Genomic DNA, 20,710 nt, shown 5'->3' with positions numbered 1-20,710 from the left:
CTTTCATAAATATTGAGCATTTCAAGGATTTTAGCCCATTCCATGGCATTAGCTCGACAAAACAGCAAGCTGTCATCAGCAAAAAAGAGATGATTGATGCTAAAACTACCCCTGCCTATAGGAAAGCCATGAATCTGGTTGATTGACTCGGCATGGTGCAAAAGAGAGCTAAGTACCTCAGCCACAATAATGAAAAGGTAAGGGGACAAAGGGTCCCCTTGTCTTATGCCCCTTGAAGGATTAAACCAGCCTTGGGGAGAACCATTGATCAGGAGGGAGTAAGAAACAGATTCCACACACTGCATCACCAACCTTATCCATCTTGAATTGAACCCCAACTTGCTCATAGCTTCAGCCAAGAACCTCCATTCCACTCTATCATAAGCCTTGCTCATGTCCAATTTCAAAGCCATATATCCCTGATTGCCCTTCCCCTTCATGTTCATAGAATGCAAGGTTTCAAAAGCCACAATAACATTATCAAGAATCAATCGCCCAGGCACAAAAGCACTTTGATTAGGGGAGATGATTCGAGGCAGAATAAGCTTGAGTCTGTTGGCAAGAACCTTTGAGATTACTTTGTAAAGAACATTGCGTAAAGAAATAGGTCTGAAATCAGAGACAGTTTGTGGCTTTTTTATTTTAGGAATGAGCACTATATATGTCTCATTGATACTCCCCACCTCTCCTGAGGAGTTAAGGACCTCAAGCACAGCTTTGGTCAGGTCCTCTCCCACTGTATCCCAATGTTTCTGGTAAAACACTGCTGAGAAACCATCTGGGCCAGGAGACCCCAGAGGGTTCATTTGGAATAAAGCTGTATATACTTCTTCTTTTGTGAACTCTTTCGACAGCATGCAGTTCATGTCTTCATCTACCTTGTTCTCCACCTTATTCAAGCAAGCTGCAATATTAACAGGGTTAGAAGAAGAAAACAGATTCTGATAGTGCAAGCAAAAGGTTTCAGCAATGTCTTCATCCCTACACACCACTCCACCATCCTCCTTTGTAATACTCCTTATCTCATTGACTTTTCTCCTCTGGTTTGCACTGTGATGAAAATACTTTGTATTTTTGTCCCCATCCTTGAGCCAAGTCTGTTTAGCCCTTTGCTTCCACTTCAAGTTTTCCTCCTCTAATAACTTGTCAACCTCTACTTGAACTTGCTTCACAGCCACTGTATGATCACCAACATTGTGGTTTTGGAGCTTAGAGAGTTGCTTTAGCTTGGAATTCACTTCTTTTCTATGCTTGCAAACCGTGTTCTTATTCCATGACAGCAAAGAATCCTTACATCTGTTTAAGTTCTGTTGAATCTTGTGCAAGTAAGAACCCTGCCTATTCTGCTGGTGAAACTAGCTATTTTGAATGATACCCCTGCAATCTTCCCTTAGGTCCCAGCTAGCTTCATATCTGAACAGTTTTCTTCTCCCTCCTCCTTCAAAAACCTTCCTCTCAGCCCTACTACTCATGGAAAATAAGAGAGGGCAATGGTCAGAGGACTGTGTTGTCAATACAAGAACCTTAGACTCACTGAACTTCCTAGTCCAAGTCATGTTTCCAAAGGCACGGTCTAGCCTCTCCTTGGTAAAATGATGCCCCTCTCTGTTGTTACTCCATGTGAACTTAGACCCTTCATAGCCCAGATCACTCAGCCCACAGTCATCCACTGCTGCTCTAAATTTTTCCATTTGTTGGTATGGCCTGATCTTAGACCCTTGCTTCTCATGTTGAAACAGAAGCTCATTAAAGTCCCCAAAACACAGCCATGCTCTATTTTCTGGAGGCTTTAACATCCTCATCAGTTGCCAGCTTCCTTCTCTTTGAGCAGTTAAAGGGTTCCCATAAAAACCTGTGAATAATAAATCCTCATTATCTTCTGCCCTCTTCAAAGTTACTGAGATGTGATGCTGGGAAAAGGACTCCAAAAGAAAATCATCAGAGCTATGCCATAAGAGAGCCAGCCCCCCACTTAGACCTCTACTACCCACCACAAAACTAGTATCAAAACCCAAAGAATTCCTGACAGCTTCACTCTCTCCCTTCCACACTTAGTTTCCATCAAGAAAACTAACTTGGGCCACTTTGTCTTCACCCACATGTGAAGCTCCCTAACTGTACGAGGGTTCCCAAGCCCTCTACAGTTCCAGCTAAGACCTATCATTGTTGTTGGTGGAGCTGCATTGCAGCCTCCACCAACTTAGCTTCATTGCTATTAAGTGTCACTTCCTCTTCACCCTTGATTTTCTTCAAAATACTGCCTGACTCTAAAGTTAAGACAACTTTTCTTCTCTTTAGACCTGACTTAGGTTCCACCTCAGCAATTACCAGGTCCCTATTAACACCTCTTGCCCTTCTCTTCCACGTGGCTCCTTTTGGCTTGGTGGTGGAGCCACATGGCAGAGAATCAGTTGTAGGAGTAGGATTCCTATGACCCTCGATTGAGTTGGAAAAGACTCCATGTTGAGAGACACTTACCATATCAGGCTTGGCTTTAACAACTGTCAGTAGGCAATCAAATTCCCCCTTAATTGTTGCCTTGGTTTTAGAAAAGGAAAGAGAGCCCTCATTCTGAACTATCAGCACCTCCATCTTATCTGAATTACTATCCAGGACCGTCTCCTTAGAAGTACCAGAAAGGCAATTATTCTGCATAGCTGTATCAGAGCCGCAGAAAAGAATGTCCTGAAATTCAGCACCCTCCTTTTGGTTACTTTCCATACCAGGCTCAATTATCTTATTCACCTTCTTACCATAAGGTAACTCCTTCTCCTCAGCCTTAACATTCTCCTGAGTTTCCTCCTTGCCAAATGTGGTTGCACCACCAACTCCACCATGTGCATCATCTTGCTGCCACCTTGTGTGGTGGTTCTGACTATCTCTCCCCCCATACTTCCAGCCATCAAAAATGTTGGTGATCATGGGTTGTGCACGAAGCCAGGGACCATATTGCTGAGAGGTTACACTATCTCCTTGATGTTCCATCCTCTGCCTTGAGCAACTCCTACCCTTATGAAACAAAACCCCACAATTGAAACAAAAATTCTGAAGCCTTTCATATTTGAAGGAAATCCAATATTGGTGTTCCTCAAATTGCAGCCATTTTCCTCTCAACAGGGGCTTATGTAGGTCCACTGCAACTCTAACTCGAAGGCATCTCCCCCATGCCAAACCATCAGACTCAGACTACACACGAATGACAGGACCAATTGAGGACCCAAAAGCCTCTCTCACTGCTTCTGTCATAGCTGCCAATGGTAGATTATGGAGTTGAACCCAAAAAGGTTCAAACTTAAACTGTAAACCTACTATAGAGACAGATTCATTAACTTCTAATAAAGTTAAGAGATGTCTATCAAAAAACCACGGTCGACCACTCAGAACTTTTTCCTTATCAGTCAACCACTGAAATTCAATTAAAAAGCTTTGATCACCCAAGTCCTTAAACCTCACCCAACCCTCTAACCTCCATACTTGTGACATAGTGGACCTGAAGGCTTCATTGTTTACTCCTTTTTCAGACAAGACTTTGCCAATAATACAGTGCTTCCCACGACTACTCCCTTCCTTAGCACCCTCATTCTGGACATGGAACACCTTACTCTCTTCCTTAGACAAGTTTAGCTTTTCCCAACGCTTTGTCAACTCATCCATCTCCATTATCAACCTCCACACTCTCTCAAACTCTCAGTTAAAGAGAGACTTACACTCTTGCATAAGCAAGAAGACTCAACCTTACTGTTTCTCTAGAGAGAAAAGAAGGACTCCGTATTATTCGCCTTGTTTTTGGGTTTGGTATAAATTTAACAGAATAGAGACCTAAACCCGAAACACTAGCTCATGGTATCTAATTATAATTAATATATACATGAACACGAGTAGCTAAAAATAAAATCATGTTTTTTGGACTATGAAAATATTTTTAGTTGGAATTGTTGAATGTTACTTATTATATACTCATTTTGGTTCATGAACATATGAGAACTCATTGATATCATTTAGTTTCTATTACAATATTAATTGAAAGTTGTTTAGAGTAGCAATGTTGTAAGAGCTTGAGTGTATTGTACATTTTATTGTGAAGATAGTAGTGATGACAATAAATTCAATTTGCAACGACAAAGTTTTGTTACAAAAAGTGACTATTTGCAATTTATCATGTATGTCTTTCTCCAACTTATATAAAACTATTAAAAAGTTTATCGAGGTTATGATTAAAAAGAAAGACTGATCTCTAATATTCATTGATATAAGTTAGTTTCCAATTGCTTCATCATATATATTTTAATTTCATATTTGTAGGTTTTTTTTTAAATACTTTGTAGATGTGATCACTAATTCTATTCAATGTTATACTTTTAAACAAAATCTTAAAGAATATTCATGTTAATTAGCTTTACTTGTAAAATTCGTTAATTTTAACTAAAAGTAAAGGAAATTTGTTCCAAATTAGTATCAAAAGTAACAAAATCTGAGAAATGGAAGTGTTTTGCCAATTCAATGAGTATAATTGGTCATAATCTTTTTTATTTATATATTTTTTATAATATCACGATTTGATATTAATGAATAATTCTATTTTAGGTCTATACACCACACACTATCTACGTGGTATAATTTAATTTAGAAGTTAAATTTTAAAATTTGAATCTTACAAATTAAATTATGTCATGTGGATAGTATGGAATGTAAATGTATTAGAATAACATTTCTTGATATTAAATGATTAGGAAATATTTTGTTATGTTTATCAAATAATTATTTAATATCATTTCATGAGATGTTGAAAGAATGGTGACTAGAATATCATTTTGCCTTGGTTAGTATTTATTTAGTATTGCTTAGTTTTAATATCAAGAGAGATGATTATATGAAGATTACACGCATCTTTTATCCTTCTTTTTTTGGATCCTTTTTTTAATATATATCTTACGGTATGTGAATTCGATACGATAATTTGAGTGGTAGTACTATATAATATAAGGCTTAATTATTTAATTACTTGAGTCACTTGTGGGTGAACTGCTGTAAGTATCTAACGATTTGTATTATGTTTTGTTGAGAAGTATTCCAACCACCTCAATAAGGGCAGGAAAATCTCAATGTTTGGGGTGTAATTTTCATTATATAAATTTAGAAAGACCATCACATTCAATGATTTTAACAAGACAAGTGGGGCCACGACCCATATATAGTAAAAGGTATGTTGACTCATAATGGTTGGAAAGAAGCTTATGACATTAATAAAAAATAAATTAATAGTGGGAATGAGTAATTGACTCTTAATTGGTTTATATTTAAGGCTTATTATATATATATATATATATATATATTTGTTTTTATTTTGACCTTTTTGGTATGAGAGTACTCTTACAACACCACAGGTCCACAGCCACACCACTTGGCACTGATAAAGTAAAGTGTCATTTCCATTAAAAAGAAGGGTAAAAATAAAAATAAAAATAAAAAAAGACATCTCATGAGCTTTGTGGAGAGCCAACCCTTGTAGAACTTCTCTTAAAGTTGCATGCCAAAAGCAAATTCATGGGTGCAAAAATGAACTTTACCTCAAAGTTAACAAAAAAGGAATTATGTGAGACAAAGAGAACTCAACACATAAATAGCATCCAATGTTTAAATAGGGCAATTAGGACGTGAATGAGTTCAAATATATTTTTTTCTTAAATGATTTTTATCATAATATAAAAAGTAAGAGAAAAAAATTACACCCTGATCAAACAGAATGATCTAATACTTAAGGCCAACTCGATCATTTGGAGCCTTAATAATGCGTGTGAGAAGGCACGACCAAGTTTTCCTTAAAAAATTGTCTTGGGTCCATATATATGATGGACACCTCGACCTACTTCATATATCTTAAACTAATCATAGATAGAACTTATTACTTTTTAGACTTTTTATAAAAAAATTATACTAATCTCAACTTGTTTCATACATTTAAACATACATCACAACCTATTTATATTCAAATACATCTAAGTAGAACTCATAAAATACTACTATTCATTAATAAACTCAGATCATCTAAAATCACTTCAACATCCAAACACAACCTAAGACTACAGTTTCAATAAAATTTAAAGGAATTGGCTTTGCCTGAAGAATGAGATGAGATAAAAAAAAATCTGTGAATAATAGCAAAATAATTTGAATTAAAAATATTTTATTAGATTTTAAGAAATGAGACATAAAAAGTTGAATAAAAAATATTATAAAGCTAAAATATTGTTAAAATATAATTTTTGTTTAAAATTTGAAAAAGTTGAATTATTTGGAAGTTTATAAAATTGTAATGATTAGATGAAAAGTTGACGATTTAAAATTAAAAAATATTTATATTTAAATTATATTTAGAAAGTAAATTATGATAAATTTTGAGATGATATGAGATTTGATAGGTTCTTAAACGACGCCTAAATCTTAAAGTTATTGTTTAAAATCTATGCCTTAAAGTATTATAGAGATAAATATATAAAATGAGTTTTACAATAATTATAAGTATTTAATATTAATAAAAAATCTAAATTGGCAACAATAATTATAAATATTACAATAATTATAAGTATTTAATATTAATAAAAAATCTAAATTGGCAACAATAATTATAAATATTATGTAACTCATTTTATATATTTTATATCTTAAAATTTGAATAAAAGTTTTAAAAGATGTTAATGGATAATGCATTAACTTAAAAGGCAATAATTACAACAATAATTAAAAAAGGAAACAAAAATTTCAATTTGGTAAACGATACAATCAGAATGAAAAAGAAATCGGTAGGTGATGCAGCAGATCAGAACCAAACAAATAGCTTAGCTTAATGCCCCCAATTACGCCCTCCCCCCACACACCCCCCCCCCCCCCCCCCCCCCCCCCTTCCCAAAGTTAGACAAAACTGCCTCTCCCTTTCAAAGGTACTTTCGTCCGTTAAAGCTGCCAAAAAGGGTACAAAAGTCATTCAGAGAAGCCGCGACGAACTCGTTTTGTCACGTGCTCCGTCGTCCGCCGGAAGTACGGAATGCCCCAAAATGAATATGAAAAATGATAAGAGTAGCACTAGAGCTATCGAAAAAAGCTACCGAATAAAGCCTTTTTTTTTAATTATTTTTTTATATTCTTAAAATTTTTTTTAAAAAAAATTCACATCACTTAAAAAAATTTACTTAATCACTAAGTTAAAAAAAAAAATGGATAAGAAAAAATGCTCCCAGGAGCTTTAGCATTTCTCAAAAAGAAAAATCTAGTTACAAGTATAATTACGTATTAATATGTACATCAATCTAATGTGATTGGTCAAAAAATAGATTTTATTAAAAATAATATTAATTTAAATTTTGAATATGAAGGAATCAGTATTGTTATGCAAATTAATATGCGATTTTACTTGTACGTAACAAAACTCTTCTCAAAATGATATTGGTAAGATTTGAATGATATTATTACTAACAACTAACAACTTGTATACAATTATATAATAAAATAATATTATTTTAAATTTAATTTTAACGTTTATTTTTTATTTGATGTGTTTAAATATAATAAAAAATATCATTATATTTAAAGTTTTCTATAAGTTGTTAACCTATCACTACCATTTGAAAAAAATTAATAAATTTAAAATTTATACAAAAAATTATATTTTTAATAATAAATCTCACAATTTTTTACTATTACTCAATGATTACAGCATCTCTGTGTAATTTTTGCATAATCTTGTTAAAAAATTAGGAGAAATATGGGATACACATAAACCAATCAATTTTTTCTAAACGTAATATGCTCTTATTTAAAATTTATAAGATAGAAAATAAATAAATACACATTTGTTACGTTATGTAATATTTGATTATTTTCCATCTTAAATTCTAGAAACTTGATACTCTTGTCTTGTTTCATAATATCATATTATTAAAAATTAATATTTACTTAAATGCTTTTAGTGAAATAATAATATTTTGTGAATTATATTGCATGAGCAATTAATCATTTTTTCTCATTTTTTTTTGCTTTGATTTGAAATGATCTCTTCTTAGGTTTTTTTAAGGTTTAAAATCAGAAAATCTCATGTGAGTTTTTCGATTAATATTAATTATTTAATAAATAATATAGAGTTTATTTCATATATTTATTTCTCTCTTATTTAAATTTTAGCCAATTAATTATTAAAAAGGGTTAAATAATAATTTTGATAATCCATTTCCTTATAGAAACTGATTATTTGTTTTTTAATTTTTATTTACCTCATAAGAACTAAAGAAACAAAAAACCAGAAAAACGTTTTTTTTTTCTTTTCAAAAAATAATAATAATAATTATGGTTTAGATGGGTAAGCCGCACTCCACAGTTCCCTTTCATCCGCTTGCTTTGTCGTCTGTCTCGTCCGCATTGACCCCAGTCGTACTTTAGCATTTGTCTTTACATGTTTGCTAACGTGTTCTTCTATTCATATCATTCACCTCCCCCTTCTCACTCTCTCTCTTGCCCTCTTCATGTCTGTTTTATTGCACTGAGATTTAACATTATCTTCCGAGGGCCAAAAGGACAGAGATTAGGGGCAGTTTGCTTTGGAATGATGTGTTAAACAAGTTATCTTATTGAGAGAAAGAGATACTAGAAGTAAGATTAAGTGCCTGTTTGGTTTTCAATATATGAGGGCTCGCGAAGTGGGTGTTTTATGGTTCTCAAGAAGGATCTGTAATTGGAGTGTTTCTTTGAGGTTTTTCTGTTGAACCTTTTCTTTGAAGGACCAGTTTTGATGGCCGGGATTAATGAAGTCAACCGCAATGAGTCCAAGGTATGATCTGGATTTATGCTTGATTTGTTCAATATCCGGACTGCATATCTCTTGTTTTGTGAGAGTTCTTGATGATTATGGGTTAAAATATGGAAGCTTTTGATGGGTTCATTTCGCCTTTTGGGTTTCCTTGGGCACTGCTCTTTTGAAATAGTGATTTTTCTTTTCGAAAGTTGATTTTTGTTTTCTTATCTTTTTATTGGACTTGTTTCATTTGGGTTTGGGGCAGTTTCTTTTAGTTCATTGATGCTTGGAACTTTGGTTTCTGGGTGGTGCTTTTGTTCTTTAAAGTTGGATTTCCCCCTTATTTTGGTATGGTAGTGGGAGAGGCGTTTTTTTTCTGTGTGGTTTTGCCCCTGAAACTTTTCATGGGATATTTGTTGTGCTCTGAGTGAGTTATGTCTTCATTACTTGGTTGTCTTGGGTTGGGTTTGTTATTTATTTTTAACAAGTAAAACTTTTGTATTGTTAATTAAGTTTTGTTTTTGGGTTCTCGATTGGATGTGAAGATCATGCTGTGAAGGAAGGTGGTTTCTTGCTTGTTTGTGAGTGTTGAGCTTATGTTTCTGCACCGGATGGTCGAATATCAGCTGATTTTTTGGAGAATATGATTTTGGTTTGAAGATTGTCTCGAAATGGTTTCTTGCTCGTTTGTGGGGTAGGGTTATGTTGCGGCTGTTATTGTTGATTTCCCAATCAGTTGCATGTTGTTTCCTGATTTGTTAAAAAGGACAGAAATTCTATTGAACATAATACTTCCAATCATGGCAAAATGGTCCTCTATTTATGATTAAATTGACTGTGATTTATTTCCGCTAGGTATATTTACTATTCTGTCATGTTAACCTATGCTGAATTGTGATTTTTTCTCATTTTTCTTTCTTTCTTTTTCAACGTTTTTGCTTTTGCAAAGATGGTTGTACCTCTGAATACATGGGTCCTCATCTCCAACTTCAAGTTGGCTTACAATCTTCTTCGCCGCCCTGATGGTACTTTCAACCGGCACTTAGCAGAGTTCCTTGATAGGAAAGTACCAGCTAATGCAACACCGGTTGATGGGGTTTTCTCATTTGATGTATTTATTAACAGAAGTACTAGCCTTCTTAGCCGGATCTATCGGCCGGCCCACGGGGAAGAACCTCAGATAAACATTGCTGATCTTGAGAAGCCTGTGACTGCTGAGGTTGTCCCAGTCATAATCTTTTTTCATGGTGGAAGCTTTGCTCACTCCTCTGCAAACAGTACCATATATGACACTCTATGTCGCCGACTAGTGGGCATTTGTAAGGCTGTTGTGGTCTCCGTCAACTATCGCCGTGCACCTGAGAACAGGTATCCATGTGCCTATGATGATGGATGGGCTGCTCTTAACTGGGTTAATTCAAGGACATGGCTTCAAAGTAAGGACTCAAAGGTTCATATATACTTGGCTGGGGACAGTTCTGGAGGTAACATTGTACATCATGTTGCTTTACAAGCAGTAGAGTCAAACATTGAAGTTTTGGGTAATATACTGCTCAACCCAATGTTTGGTGGGGAAGAAAGAACTGAATCTGAGAAGCGATTCGATGGGAAATACTTCGTCACTATTCGAGACCGTGATTGGTATTGGAGAGCTTTTCTACCTGAAGGGGAAGATAGAGACCATCCAGCATGTAACCCATTTGGTCCAAAGGGTAAAATCCTTGAAGGAATTAAGTTCCCAAAGAGCCTTGTTGTGGTGGCTGGTTTGGACCTTATTCAGGACTGGCAGTTGGATTATGTCAAGGGGCTTGAGAAGGCTGGCCAAAAGGTGAAACTTCTATATCTGGAGAAGGCAACAATTGGCTTTTACTTGTTGCCTAATAATAACCACTTCTATACTGTCATGGATGAGATAAGTGCCTTTGTGGATTCCAACTGTTGACAGACTGAGCTTTTTCCTGTAGGCAGCCATGCGTAACAAATGCTTGACATTCCTGTTGGAATATTTAAGAGGATGTGTGTGGTAAATAAAATTGTTAGTAATACCACTTTCAATTGTCATGACGTCACTGGTATTCTGCTTCATTGGGGTTTGGTTTGTCTTCCCGGTATAAGGAGGGCCAGGCTTGATTGTTGGGTGCAAAAGGTATGGTTCAGCATGTAGCTGGATCAGGATGTTTTTTGTGGTGCATGTCCTTCTGTCCGGAAAACTACAGTTTTGGTTTGATGAAATTTCTGTGGCGGCTGGAGCCACCTGACTTAGTTTAGCAGACACCAAATTTAAGATTACCCATTCTGCCTTCCAGCAATGCAGAGATGGATGGAAGACAAGAGTGATGGGGTACATTTGGTGGCCGATCAATTGGGATCAGTGCCTTGCTTGTGTTATTTTCTTGGTAATTGAAACGTTTTCCTTTAAATAGTGTTATAATATATATCTAATCTTAGAATTTGGACATTTTATCGTGAATGTGAATGGAAAAATGTCCATGATTTGTGCTCCTGTATCTTCGTACATATGTTCTAGCTTTGATGTGAAGCGTTTGCTTCTTTGCTTTTTCCCTTTTTCCCCTTATTTTTCAGTGTAGGGAAGTTTTCTATGTTGTGTTCATGTTTGGCAGTGTTCCTGTAATTGTAAATAGAATGCTAATTAACATTGACAATATTCTACTTAATTTGTTTCCCTGTCCTTGTTCCTTTGAATGTTTTGTCAATGCAGCAAAGACATGTAGTGTAGCATTTCCTAGATGTCTTAAACTTCTAATGACAGACATACTAAGGGTAATATCTAGGCCTAATTAAATAGAAAAATTATACTCATCATCCCTATAACATTTACCTGGTTTTATTTTTAATTTTTTTTTTCCCTTAGCAAGTATATGATATTGGGATGATGAGTAAAATCAATTAGTTTAACAGGAATATAAAAAAATGAAAAATAAAATATACGTGCTGTACGGTGTAGATAGCTGGGTAGCAAATCTGATTAAATAAGCAAACCTTCTGAAAATTTGTATTGGATTTTGTAAAAATGGATAGGTAAAATTGAACACTTTTATAAAATTTTACAAGATACGTTGTTTTATATTTGGGTTTTTTGTCAAAATTGTTTTGGTTTTTGCATTTTTTTCTTCATGATTGGCTAATGATTAGTTACTTTTTTTAAAATGAAATTTGTTTGGCTTAAAAACTAAAAAATAAAAATAAAATAAAAACTCAAAACATATATAGGCAAGATGCCGACAACGCACCCTCGAAAAATCTTTGCCTTATTGCACGTTTCTCATGCGTTAGAGTGCTTCCAGCCTCGCAGTCTACCCCCCAATCATTTCTTGATCTTTTAGGGCCTCCTAACTCATCCTTACATTTCAAATGAAATATATAGTATCTATAAGAAAATTCTATACACCATATTATCATCTCACTTGCATTCTAATGAAACAATCTCTTCCTCTGTTTTATTGATAAAAAATAAAATAAAATAAAACAATCTCCCCACAATGGCCTTCAAGATGGATAACGTTTAAGCCAAGAAGGATTTGAACCACACAAGGCTTGGGCTCTTGTGCGGCAGAGATTGTTCCTCCAACTCCATAAAGAAAATACACATCAGCACAATACAAAACTGAAGCTTTTTTCCCCCTAATTTGAAGTTTTATCACAACAATCCCAGCTGATTGTGGACAATGTCAACATATGCCTAAGCCAACAATCTCTCTACTTGCATTGATAACCACCTACTGTAGGAGCATTATACTGAGATGTTGTAAATAACATCACAGACTGATCCAGACAGGGTATCAAGAAGGATATCTAAACACTTAACAACATTGAAACATGGATTAACAACCCCATTAGTAGGTATTGCAGCCTCTCTTTCATAATGATCCACATAATGACACACTTCTGGAAAAGGACAAGTTCTAGCTGCATTTTTCAATTTTCACTCCTATTTTTCTCAATATTTTTCAAACAGTCGGCATCAGAGCTGTGAAGAAAAATACAGTAGGAAGAACAGATGCTAACATATAAGAGATTGTTTCATATCACCAAAAATGTAGTCGAAACATATTTGCTGAGTTAGTATTTCAGCAGCTTTAAAAGAGACATTATTATCTAAAATCAAAAGCAAGTACCAAATGGCATTAGTTTTTTTCTTCAACTGGAACTTGATTAGTTGATCTTAGAAGCAAAAGCAACTTTTCTCAATAATAAAAGATCAAAACTTAACCGCTCAGCGTCCTCTAGCAACATAAGCAACAGATGCTGCAGCAAAAATTGTAGTTGCAGAAGAAACCACAGTCCAGAAACTCTTCTGCTTATGTGCTTCGGCTACAGAGTTCTGCAGAAACCCAAGCTGTTTCTTCATATCTTCCACCATCTTCTCCTTGCTTCTGAAAGCAGTCTTGATGGCATCTAACTCCATCGCATATGGTTGAATTTCATCCTCTAGCTTCTGCCCATTGATAACCTCATCTTTCTTACCATCCCTATCGTCTTGAGAGTCACACACGAGTGCTGCAGTGTTCTTCAGCATGCTCAATGCCAGCTCTGAATTAATCCCCGCTGATTCCATTTTAGCCTTCAGATCATCAACTCCTCGTTGCGCCTCAACAAGGTTTTTCTGCACCAAATCTTTTTCCTTTACCAAAACTTCCAAATGGTTCTCTATTGCCCTATTTTTCTCGATCAGATTCTCTTGCTCACTCCTCATCCTCCCTAACTCTTCCGCAGTTTCTTGAATCTTCTTTTCCTTCTCCAAAATCAATACCTCCATGTTTTTCACTTTCTTGTTCACCTCATCAAAACCCTTTTGCAACTCATCCCTCTCAGGCCTAACTCGATCAAAAGCATCCTTATATAGACTAACTTCAGAGATTAATTGCTTGTTATTTTCTTCTTCATTTCTGCAAGAATCTCGCAATGTAGATACAACATTCCTTAATCTATCAACCTCTGTATTCAGCTCAACAATCTCAATCTCTTGGTTAAGCTTCAATTCCTCGATCTCATTTTTCTCTCGAATCAATTCCTCAATTCTTTGCTGCCTAAACTCTGATTCCTTGCTAGTCATATCCAAAATCCTCCGGATAGAATCCCTTTCTTCTTTCAACTTCTCAATATTTCGTTCCTTCTCCCTCGTTTCTTCCACCAAGAAATTAATCTCCATCGCCATCTCCTTTTCCTTATCCACAGCCTCACCAATCCTCTTCTCCAATTCCAAAACTTTAGAGCGCAGAACCTCATCCTTGATCCGCAGATTCATGACAGTCTCACTCAATTCCCTCACTTCTTTCTCCGATTCAACAATCTTCACTTCAAGGTCACTTTTCTCCCTCTCAACCTCACCCCTCTCCCTCGCAAATCCCTCAATGTCAATCTTTAAAGTCTCAATAACCCTTTTCGACTCCTCCGAATCCCTTTCAACCGATTCTTTCTCCTTCTTCAAGCCCTCGACCGCCTTTTCAATCTTCAAATTTTCTCTCACTAACCTTTCACGTTCCATTTTCAGTTTTTCAACCTCTTCCACAGTTTTCCTCTCTTTTTTCTCCATCTCAACCACTTTTTCTCTCAACTTCTTTGCCTCCTTAGCTAGGCCATCAATCTCTGTTTTAATAAAATCCCTCTCTTGGTAAACTCGACTCAGTTTCTCTCTTTCATCTTCAAGATTGGTCATTAGCCCACTGACCACTTTCTTCAAAAACTCAATCTCAGACTCTTTCTCGCGGCTCAATATCTCAATCTCGCCCTTCTCTCTCAACAACCCATCATACCCAACACCCATTTCATCCATCTGGGTCTCCGAAAAGGTACATACCACACACTTCTCCAACTCCTGTTGAGTGCTGTGGAGTCTGGTCCACACCGCTCGAGCGGAGGCATTGGCCGCTCGAGCGAAGTCAGGCAGAGTCAAACGCTCGATGTTGGCTCGACAGTGAGCTCGAGCAGGAGGAGTTCGCTCGAGCGGAGGCATTGGCCGCTCGAGCGAAATCAGGCAGAGTCGAACGCTCGACGTCAGCTCGACAGTGGGCTCGAGCGGGATGCGGAAGGGAAGTTCGCTCGACGCGCGCTCGACACGCCGCTCGAGCGAACATACGATTTAGGGATTCCGCCGTTTGAACTATAAATCTGATTTTTGCCTCTTAAGTCTGTAACAGAGCAGCTACGAAAACACTGTGGATGAACAGTGTTGTGACCCATCTTGTAGTGTGATTCCTCAATAATAAAAATCCTCTGCAGCTCCCGTGGACGTAGGCAATTTGCCGAACCACGTACATCTTGTGTCGTGTGTGATTGCGTGTGTGATCGTTTTCTCATTCGGTGTTAATTTTTCAATTCATTGTCATCGTTTTTCACAACAATTGGTATCAAGAGTCAAGGTTCGGGTCTGAGGAGAAACGATGGCTGGAGATGAATTGAAGGTATCGGGGATCGAGAAGTTTGATGGCACGGATTTTGGATACTGGAGGATGCAGATAGAGGACTACCTCTATGGGAAGAAACTCCATCTTCCACTATTGGGGTAGCAACCGGAAAAGATGGATGATGCTAGTTGGAATCTGTTGGATCGACAGGTTCTGGGGGTTATTCGATTGACCCTGTCGAGATCCGTTGCACACAACGTCATCAAGGAGAAGACGACGGCGGATCTCATGGCGGCTTTGTCAGGTATGTATGAAAAGCCGTCAGCGAATAACAAGGTACATCTGATGAAAAAGTTATTCAATTTGAAAATGGCAGATAGTACGTCTGTTGCACAACATCTGAATGATTTTAATACTATCACAAATCAATTGTCGTCTGTTGAAATTGAATTTGATGATGAGATACGTGCACTGATACTATTGGCTTCATTGCCAAATAGTTGGGAAGCCATGAGAATGGCTGTTAGTAATTCTGCTGGTAAAAATAAACTGAAGTATGATGATATTCGTGATTTGATTTTGGCTGAGGAGGTGCGCAGGAAAGATTCAGGCGAGACCTCGGGTTTGAGTTCAGCCCTGAATGTTGAATCTCGAGGGAGATCACATGACAGGAATTCAAACAGAGGAAGATCAAAATCAAAGTATAGGGGCAAGAGCAAGTCGAGGCCTGGTCAGCAGGCAACTTGCTGGAATTGTGGCAAAGCTGGTCACATAAAGAAAAACTGCAAAAACCCCAAGAAGACGGAGAATGATAGTGCTAATGTGGTAACTGAAGAAGTACAGGATGCACTATTGCTTGCAGTTCATAGTCCAGTTGATGACTGGATACTGGATTCAGGGGCTTCCTTCCATACATCTTCCCACCGGGAACTAATGAGGAATTATGTTGCAGGTGATTTTGGGAAGGTATATTTGGCTGATGGTGAGGCTTTGAACGTAGTGGGGATGGGAGACATTGACATTGCACTCCCTGGCAAGAACAAATGGACTTTGCAAAAGGTCAGGCACATTCCTGAGTTGAAGAAGAACCTCATTTCTGTTGGGCAGCTTGATGAGTGTGGTCATTCAGTGGTGTTCTCAGATAGCACCTGGAAGGTCACAAAAGGGGCATTGGTACTAGCTCGGGGTAAGAAAACTGGTACACTTTATATGACTACTGGTTTAATTGACACTATTGCTACTACCGTTGCAGAGAGCACAGCAGATTTGTGGCATTGTAGGCTTGGCCATATGAGTCAGAAGGGCATGACGGAACTTCTGTCTAGAGGCAAGCTACCAGAACTGAAGACAGTTGATCTCGGTATGTGTGAGAGTTGTGTTATGGGGAAGCAAAAGAAGGTCAGCTTCTTGAAAAGTGGCAGGACGCCAAAGACAGGAAGACTTGATCTTGTGCACACAGATGTGTGGGGTCCTTCTCCAGTTGCATCTCTTGGAGGTTCTCGCTACTATGTTACGTTCATTGATGACCATAGTAGAAAGGTATGGATTTATTTTTTGAAACATAAATCTGAAGTATTTAATGTTTTCAAAATTTGGAAAGCCATGGTTGAGACAGAGACAGGCTTGAAACTGAAGTGTTTGAGGTCTGACAATGGTGGTGAGTATGTTGATGGCGGGTTCAAGGAGTACTGTGCAGCTCAGGGTATCAGAATGGAGAAGACCATTCCTGGGACACCACAGCAAAATGGAGTTGCTGAGCGTATGAACAGGACCATTAATGAGCGTGCTAGAAGCATGAGGTTGCACGCTGGACTACCACCCACTTTCTGGGCAGATGCAGCCAGCACTGCCGTTTATTTGATAAATAGAGGGCCATCAGTTCCACTGGATTGTGGATTGCCTGAGGAGGTTTGGAGCGGGAAAGAGGTTAAGTTTTCTCACCTTAAAACCTTTGGTTGTCTTTCTTATGTGCTTGTTGATTCTGATGCTCGCAGTAAGCTTGAGGCTAAGTCAAAGAAATGTTATTTCATTGGCTATGGAGACGAGGCATTTGGCTATCGTTTCTGGGATGATCAGGGTCGGAAAATCATAAGAAGCAGGAATGTGATTTTCAATGAGAAAATGATGTACAAGGATAAGTCGAGTACAGTTCCTGCAGTAGCTCCTCAGGAGTCCGAGTTTGTAGGATTGGATGACCTACCAGAGGTCACAGTGCAGTGTAGAGATGAGAGTGACGGGGAGAGTGGGTCCAGTACACCCATTCCTATTATTCCGCAGGCAGTTTCAGAACCGTCTACTCCTACAGTTGCAATTCGCAGGTCAGTTAGGACTATACGTCCCCCACAGCGTTTCTCACCTACTTTGAATTACATTCTGTTGACAGATGGTGGAGAACCGCAGAGTTATGAAGAAACCTTGCAAGATGAGAATTCTAGCAAGTGGGAGCTGGCCATGAAAGACGAGATGGATTCCTTGCTAGGGAATCAGACATGGGAGTTGACAGAACTTCCATCAGGGAAGAAGGCATTACACAACAAGTGGGTGTACCGGGTGAAAACTGAGCATGATGGCAGTAAGAGGTACAAGGCTAGACTTGTTGTAAAAGGCTTTCAACAAAAGCAGGGTATTGACTACTCTGAGATCTTTTCTCCTGTGGTAAAGATCACAACTATCAGGATGGTACTGGCTATGGTTGCCACTGAAGATCTATTTCTTGAGCAGTTAGATGTGAAGACAGCCTTTCTTCATGGAGACCTTGAAGAAGACATCTACATGCACCAGCCTGAGGGGTTTGTGGTACAGGGAAAGGAAGGTTCAGTTTGCAGGCTGAAGAAGAGCTTGTATGGCCTGAAACAAGCTCCTAGACAGTGGTACAAGAAATTTGACAACTTTATGCACAGTGCATGGTATATTAGATGTCAGGCAGATCACTGTTGCTATGTCAGGCATTTTGGCAATTCTTATATTATTTTGTTGTTGTATGTGGATGACATGCTTATTGCAGGGGCTAGTATTGATGAGATCAATAATCTGAAGAAGCAGATGTCAGAGCACTTTGCAATGAAGGATTTGGGAGCTGCAAAGCAAATCCTTGGCATGAGAATTGTCAGAGACAGAGTCAGAGGTACGTTGAGACTCTCACAGGCTGAGTATGTGAAAAAGGTACTCAGCAGGTTCAACATGGACAAGGCCAAACCAGTTGGCACACCCTTGGGAAGTCACTTCAGACTCAGCAAGAATCAGTCACCAGAGTCAGAGGAGGAACGAGATTACATGAGTAAGGTTCCTTATGCCTCAGCCATTGGTTCACTTATGTATGCTATGGTTTGTACAAGACCGGATATTGCCCATGCAGTGGGAGTTGTGAGTAGATACATGAGTAACCCAGGAAAGCAACATTGGGAAGCAGTGAAGTGGATTTTGAGGTACCTAAAGGGTTCCTCAGAAACCTGTTTATGTTTCTCTGGAGAGAGCTTGGAGGTGCAGGGCTATGTTGATGTTGATTTAGCTGGAGATATTGACAGCAGAAAGAGTACCACGGGCTTTGTTTATACGCTTGGTGGTACTGCAGTGTCATGGGGTTCTAATTTACAGAAAACAGTTTCTTTGTCTACAACAGAAGCTGAGTATATTGCAGTGTCAGAGGCTGCAAATGAGATGGTATGGCTACAAGGCTTCTTGGAAGAATTGGGTAAGAAGAATCAGAAAGGCACTCTCTACAGTGATAGTCAGAGTGCCATATTCCTTGCCAAGAATCCAGCATTCCATTCCAGGACCAAACACATTCAGATCAGGTATCACTTCATACGGTCATTGTTAGATGACGGACAGTTGTTACTTGAAAAGATATGTGGAAGCAAGAACCCTGCTGATATGTTGACAAAGGGTGTTACGCTTGAGAAACTGAAGTTGTGCGCAACTTCAGTTGGTCTTCTAGAATGAAGACAGGAGCAGTGAGTTGCAGAGGTGGAGGATATCATGTTTGAGGAAGACGGAGATACAGCGAGTGTACCAGTCTCCAAGTGGGAGAATTGTTGAGTGCTGTGGAGTCTGGTCCACACCGCTCGAGCGGAGGCATTGGCCGCTCGAGCGAAGTCAGGCAGAGTCGAACGCTCGATGTTGGCTCGACAGTGAGCTCGAGCAGGAGGAGTTCGCTCGAGCGGAGGCATTGGCCGCTCGAACGAAATCAGGCAGAGTCGAACGCTCGACGTCAGCTCGACAGTGGGCTCGAGCGGGATGCGGAAGGGAAGTTCGCTCGACGCGCGCTCGACACGCCGCTCGAGCGAACATACGATTTAGGGATTCCGCCGTTTGAACTATAAATCTGATTTTTGCCTCTTAAGTCTGTAACAGAGCAGCTACGAAAACACTGTGGATGAACAGTGTTGTGACCCATCTTGTAGTGTGATTCCTCAATAATAAAAATCCTCTGCAGCTCCCGTGGACGTAGGCAATTTGCCGAACCACGTACATCTTGTGTCGTGTGTGATTGCGTGTGTGATCGTTTTCTCATTCGGTGTTATTTTTTCAATTCATTGTCATCGTTTTTCACAACAACTCCAACCCAACACTTTCCTCAGTTGCCCGTTTCAACTCGGACTCCAGAACCTTCTTTTCCATCGTAGACAGTGTCAACTCGGCCTCCAAGGACTCCTTGGCTTGTTCCAAGGACTCGACCTGTTGTCTGCGCTCAGAGGTTTCTTTGAGCAGGAGAGAATTGAGGGACTTGAGGCTCTGGAGCTTCTCTGAAGGGTCATCCATAGGTTTGGCTCGTTGGTTTTGGCTTCCGTCTTGGGGTTGATGGGCTACTTTTTTTTGTTCTTCGGCTTGACGGGTCACTTTCGTTTTAGCCATTATTTCTTTCTCTCTCTTTTTTTTTTTTTTTGAGGCTGTGATGAATCGATGATAGCGAAATGGGATTGGGACTCGAGGGGTTATGGTGGAGAGCTGGAGATGCAAGATAAAGAGATGCGCAGAGAGAGAGACTGAGGGGCGGGGGGGAGTAAATGGGGGGGGGCAGTTTCCAGGATTCAAATTTTGGGCCCAGCGGGTTTTAAAGTAATTGTAGGAAGGTGAAGAGGAAGTAGATATGGTTCGGCTGGATGCTGTTGCCTGTTGGGCCATACTCACTCTGGTTGAGGGGGTTTCCGCGTACGTTCTTGTACAGTTGTACTGGTACCGCTGGTTGGAGTAGATAAGGATCATTCATCTCAACCAGTCATTCTTTGTTGGACTGGAAGACGGATTTTCTATACTTAAATAAATATTTTATATATAGTTATTTTTATATAATTATATATATATATTTTAATATAATTATATATATATTAAAAAAAATTGATATAACTAATCAAATCAATAGAATATGCGGAGAGTATATAAAATTATTGCTATATATTAAAAAATTATTTTTTATTATTTATTTGATTAACTAATTGATTTGTTCTGCTTATCATCCATATATTACATATTTATTATAATAAAATAAAATAAAATAAAAATCAATATGATTTGTGATTCTTTCGAAGAGGTAAAGGGAAATGTTATTTTTTATTTTTTCATG

At 38.2% G+C, this 20,710-nt stretch overlaps 3 protein-coding genes across 3 annotated transcripts; 1 reads left to right on the top strand and 2 right to left on the bottom strand.

The window, feature by feature from the left end:
* Positions 1 to 3,186: 3,186 nt before the first annotated feature.
* On the bottom strand, positions 3,187 to 3,660 carry LOC122274661. The gene has a single exon (XM_043083676.1). It carries the CDS (start codon positions 3,658 to 3,660, stop codon positions 3,187 to 3,189), a length of 474 nt encoding a protein of 157 aa, XP_042939610.1.
* Positions 3,661 to 8,456: 4,796 nt separating this feature from the next.
* Positions 8,457 to 11,485, top strand: LOC122319401 (gibberellin receptor GID1C). The gene is made up of 2 exons (XM_043137457.1): positions 8,457 to 8,818; positions 9,732 to 11,485. The coding sequence occupies exons 1-2, from the start codon at positions 8,780 to 8,782 to the stop codon at positions 10,722 to 10,724; spliced, it is 1,032 nt and encodes a 343-aa protein (XP_042993391.1). The 5' UTR covers positions 8,457 to 8,779; the 3' UTR covers positions 10,725 to 11,485.
* Positions 11,486 to 12,804: 1,319 nt separating this feature from the next.
* On the bottom strand, positions 12,805 to 20,149 carry LOC122319405 (myosin heavy chain, striated muscle). Its single transcript, XM_043137461.1, has 2 exons — positions 19,708 to 20,149; positions 12,805 to 14,618 (listed from the first exon to the last, which is right to left on the bottom strand). The coding sequence occupies exons 1-2, from the start codon at positions 19,999 to 20,001 to the stop codon at positions 13,017 to 13,019; spliced, it is 1,896 nt and encodes a 631-aa protein (XP_042993395.1). The 5' UTR covers positions 20,002 to 20,149; the 3' UTR covers positions 12,805 to 13,016.
* Positions 20,150 to 20,710: the final 561 nt, after the last annotated feature.

Source organism: Carya illinoinensis, chromosome 8 (genome assembly GCF_018687715.1).
Source record: "Carya illinoinensis cultivar Pawnee chromosome 8, C.illinoinensisPawnee_v1, whole genome shotgun sequence".
Lineage (NCBI taxonomy): Eukaryota > Viridiplantae > Streptophyta > Magnoliopsida > Fagales > Juglandaceae > Carya > Carya illinoinensis.
Note: the sequence above shows the minus strand (reverse complement) of the source record. Positions and strands in the feature narration are given on the sequence as shown.

Excerpts from the sequence above, each read along its gene's own strand:
- LOC122274661 (XM_043083676.1), bottom strand. The coding sequence starts at position 3,660 with ATGGAGATGGATGAGTTGACAAAGCGTTGGGAAAAGCTAAACTTGTCT.
- LOC122319401 (XM_043137457.1), top strand. The coding sequence starts at position 8,780 with ATGGCCGGGATTAATGAAGTCAACCGCAATGAGTCCAAG. Across the intron at positions 8,819-9,731 it reads TCAACCGCAATGAGTCCAAG|ATGGTTGTACCTCTGAATAC; the intron begins GTATGATCTGGA and ends GCTTTTGCAAAG.
- LOC122319405 (XM_043137461.1), bottom strand. The coding sequence starts at position 20,001 with ATGGCTAAAACGAAAGTGACCCGTCAAGCCGAAGAACAAAAAAAAGTA. Across the intron at positions 14,619-19,707 it reads CTGAGGAAAGTGTTGGGTTG|GAGTTGGAGAAGTGTGTGGT; the intron begins GAGTTGTTGTGA and ends AGCACTCAACAG.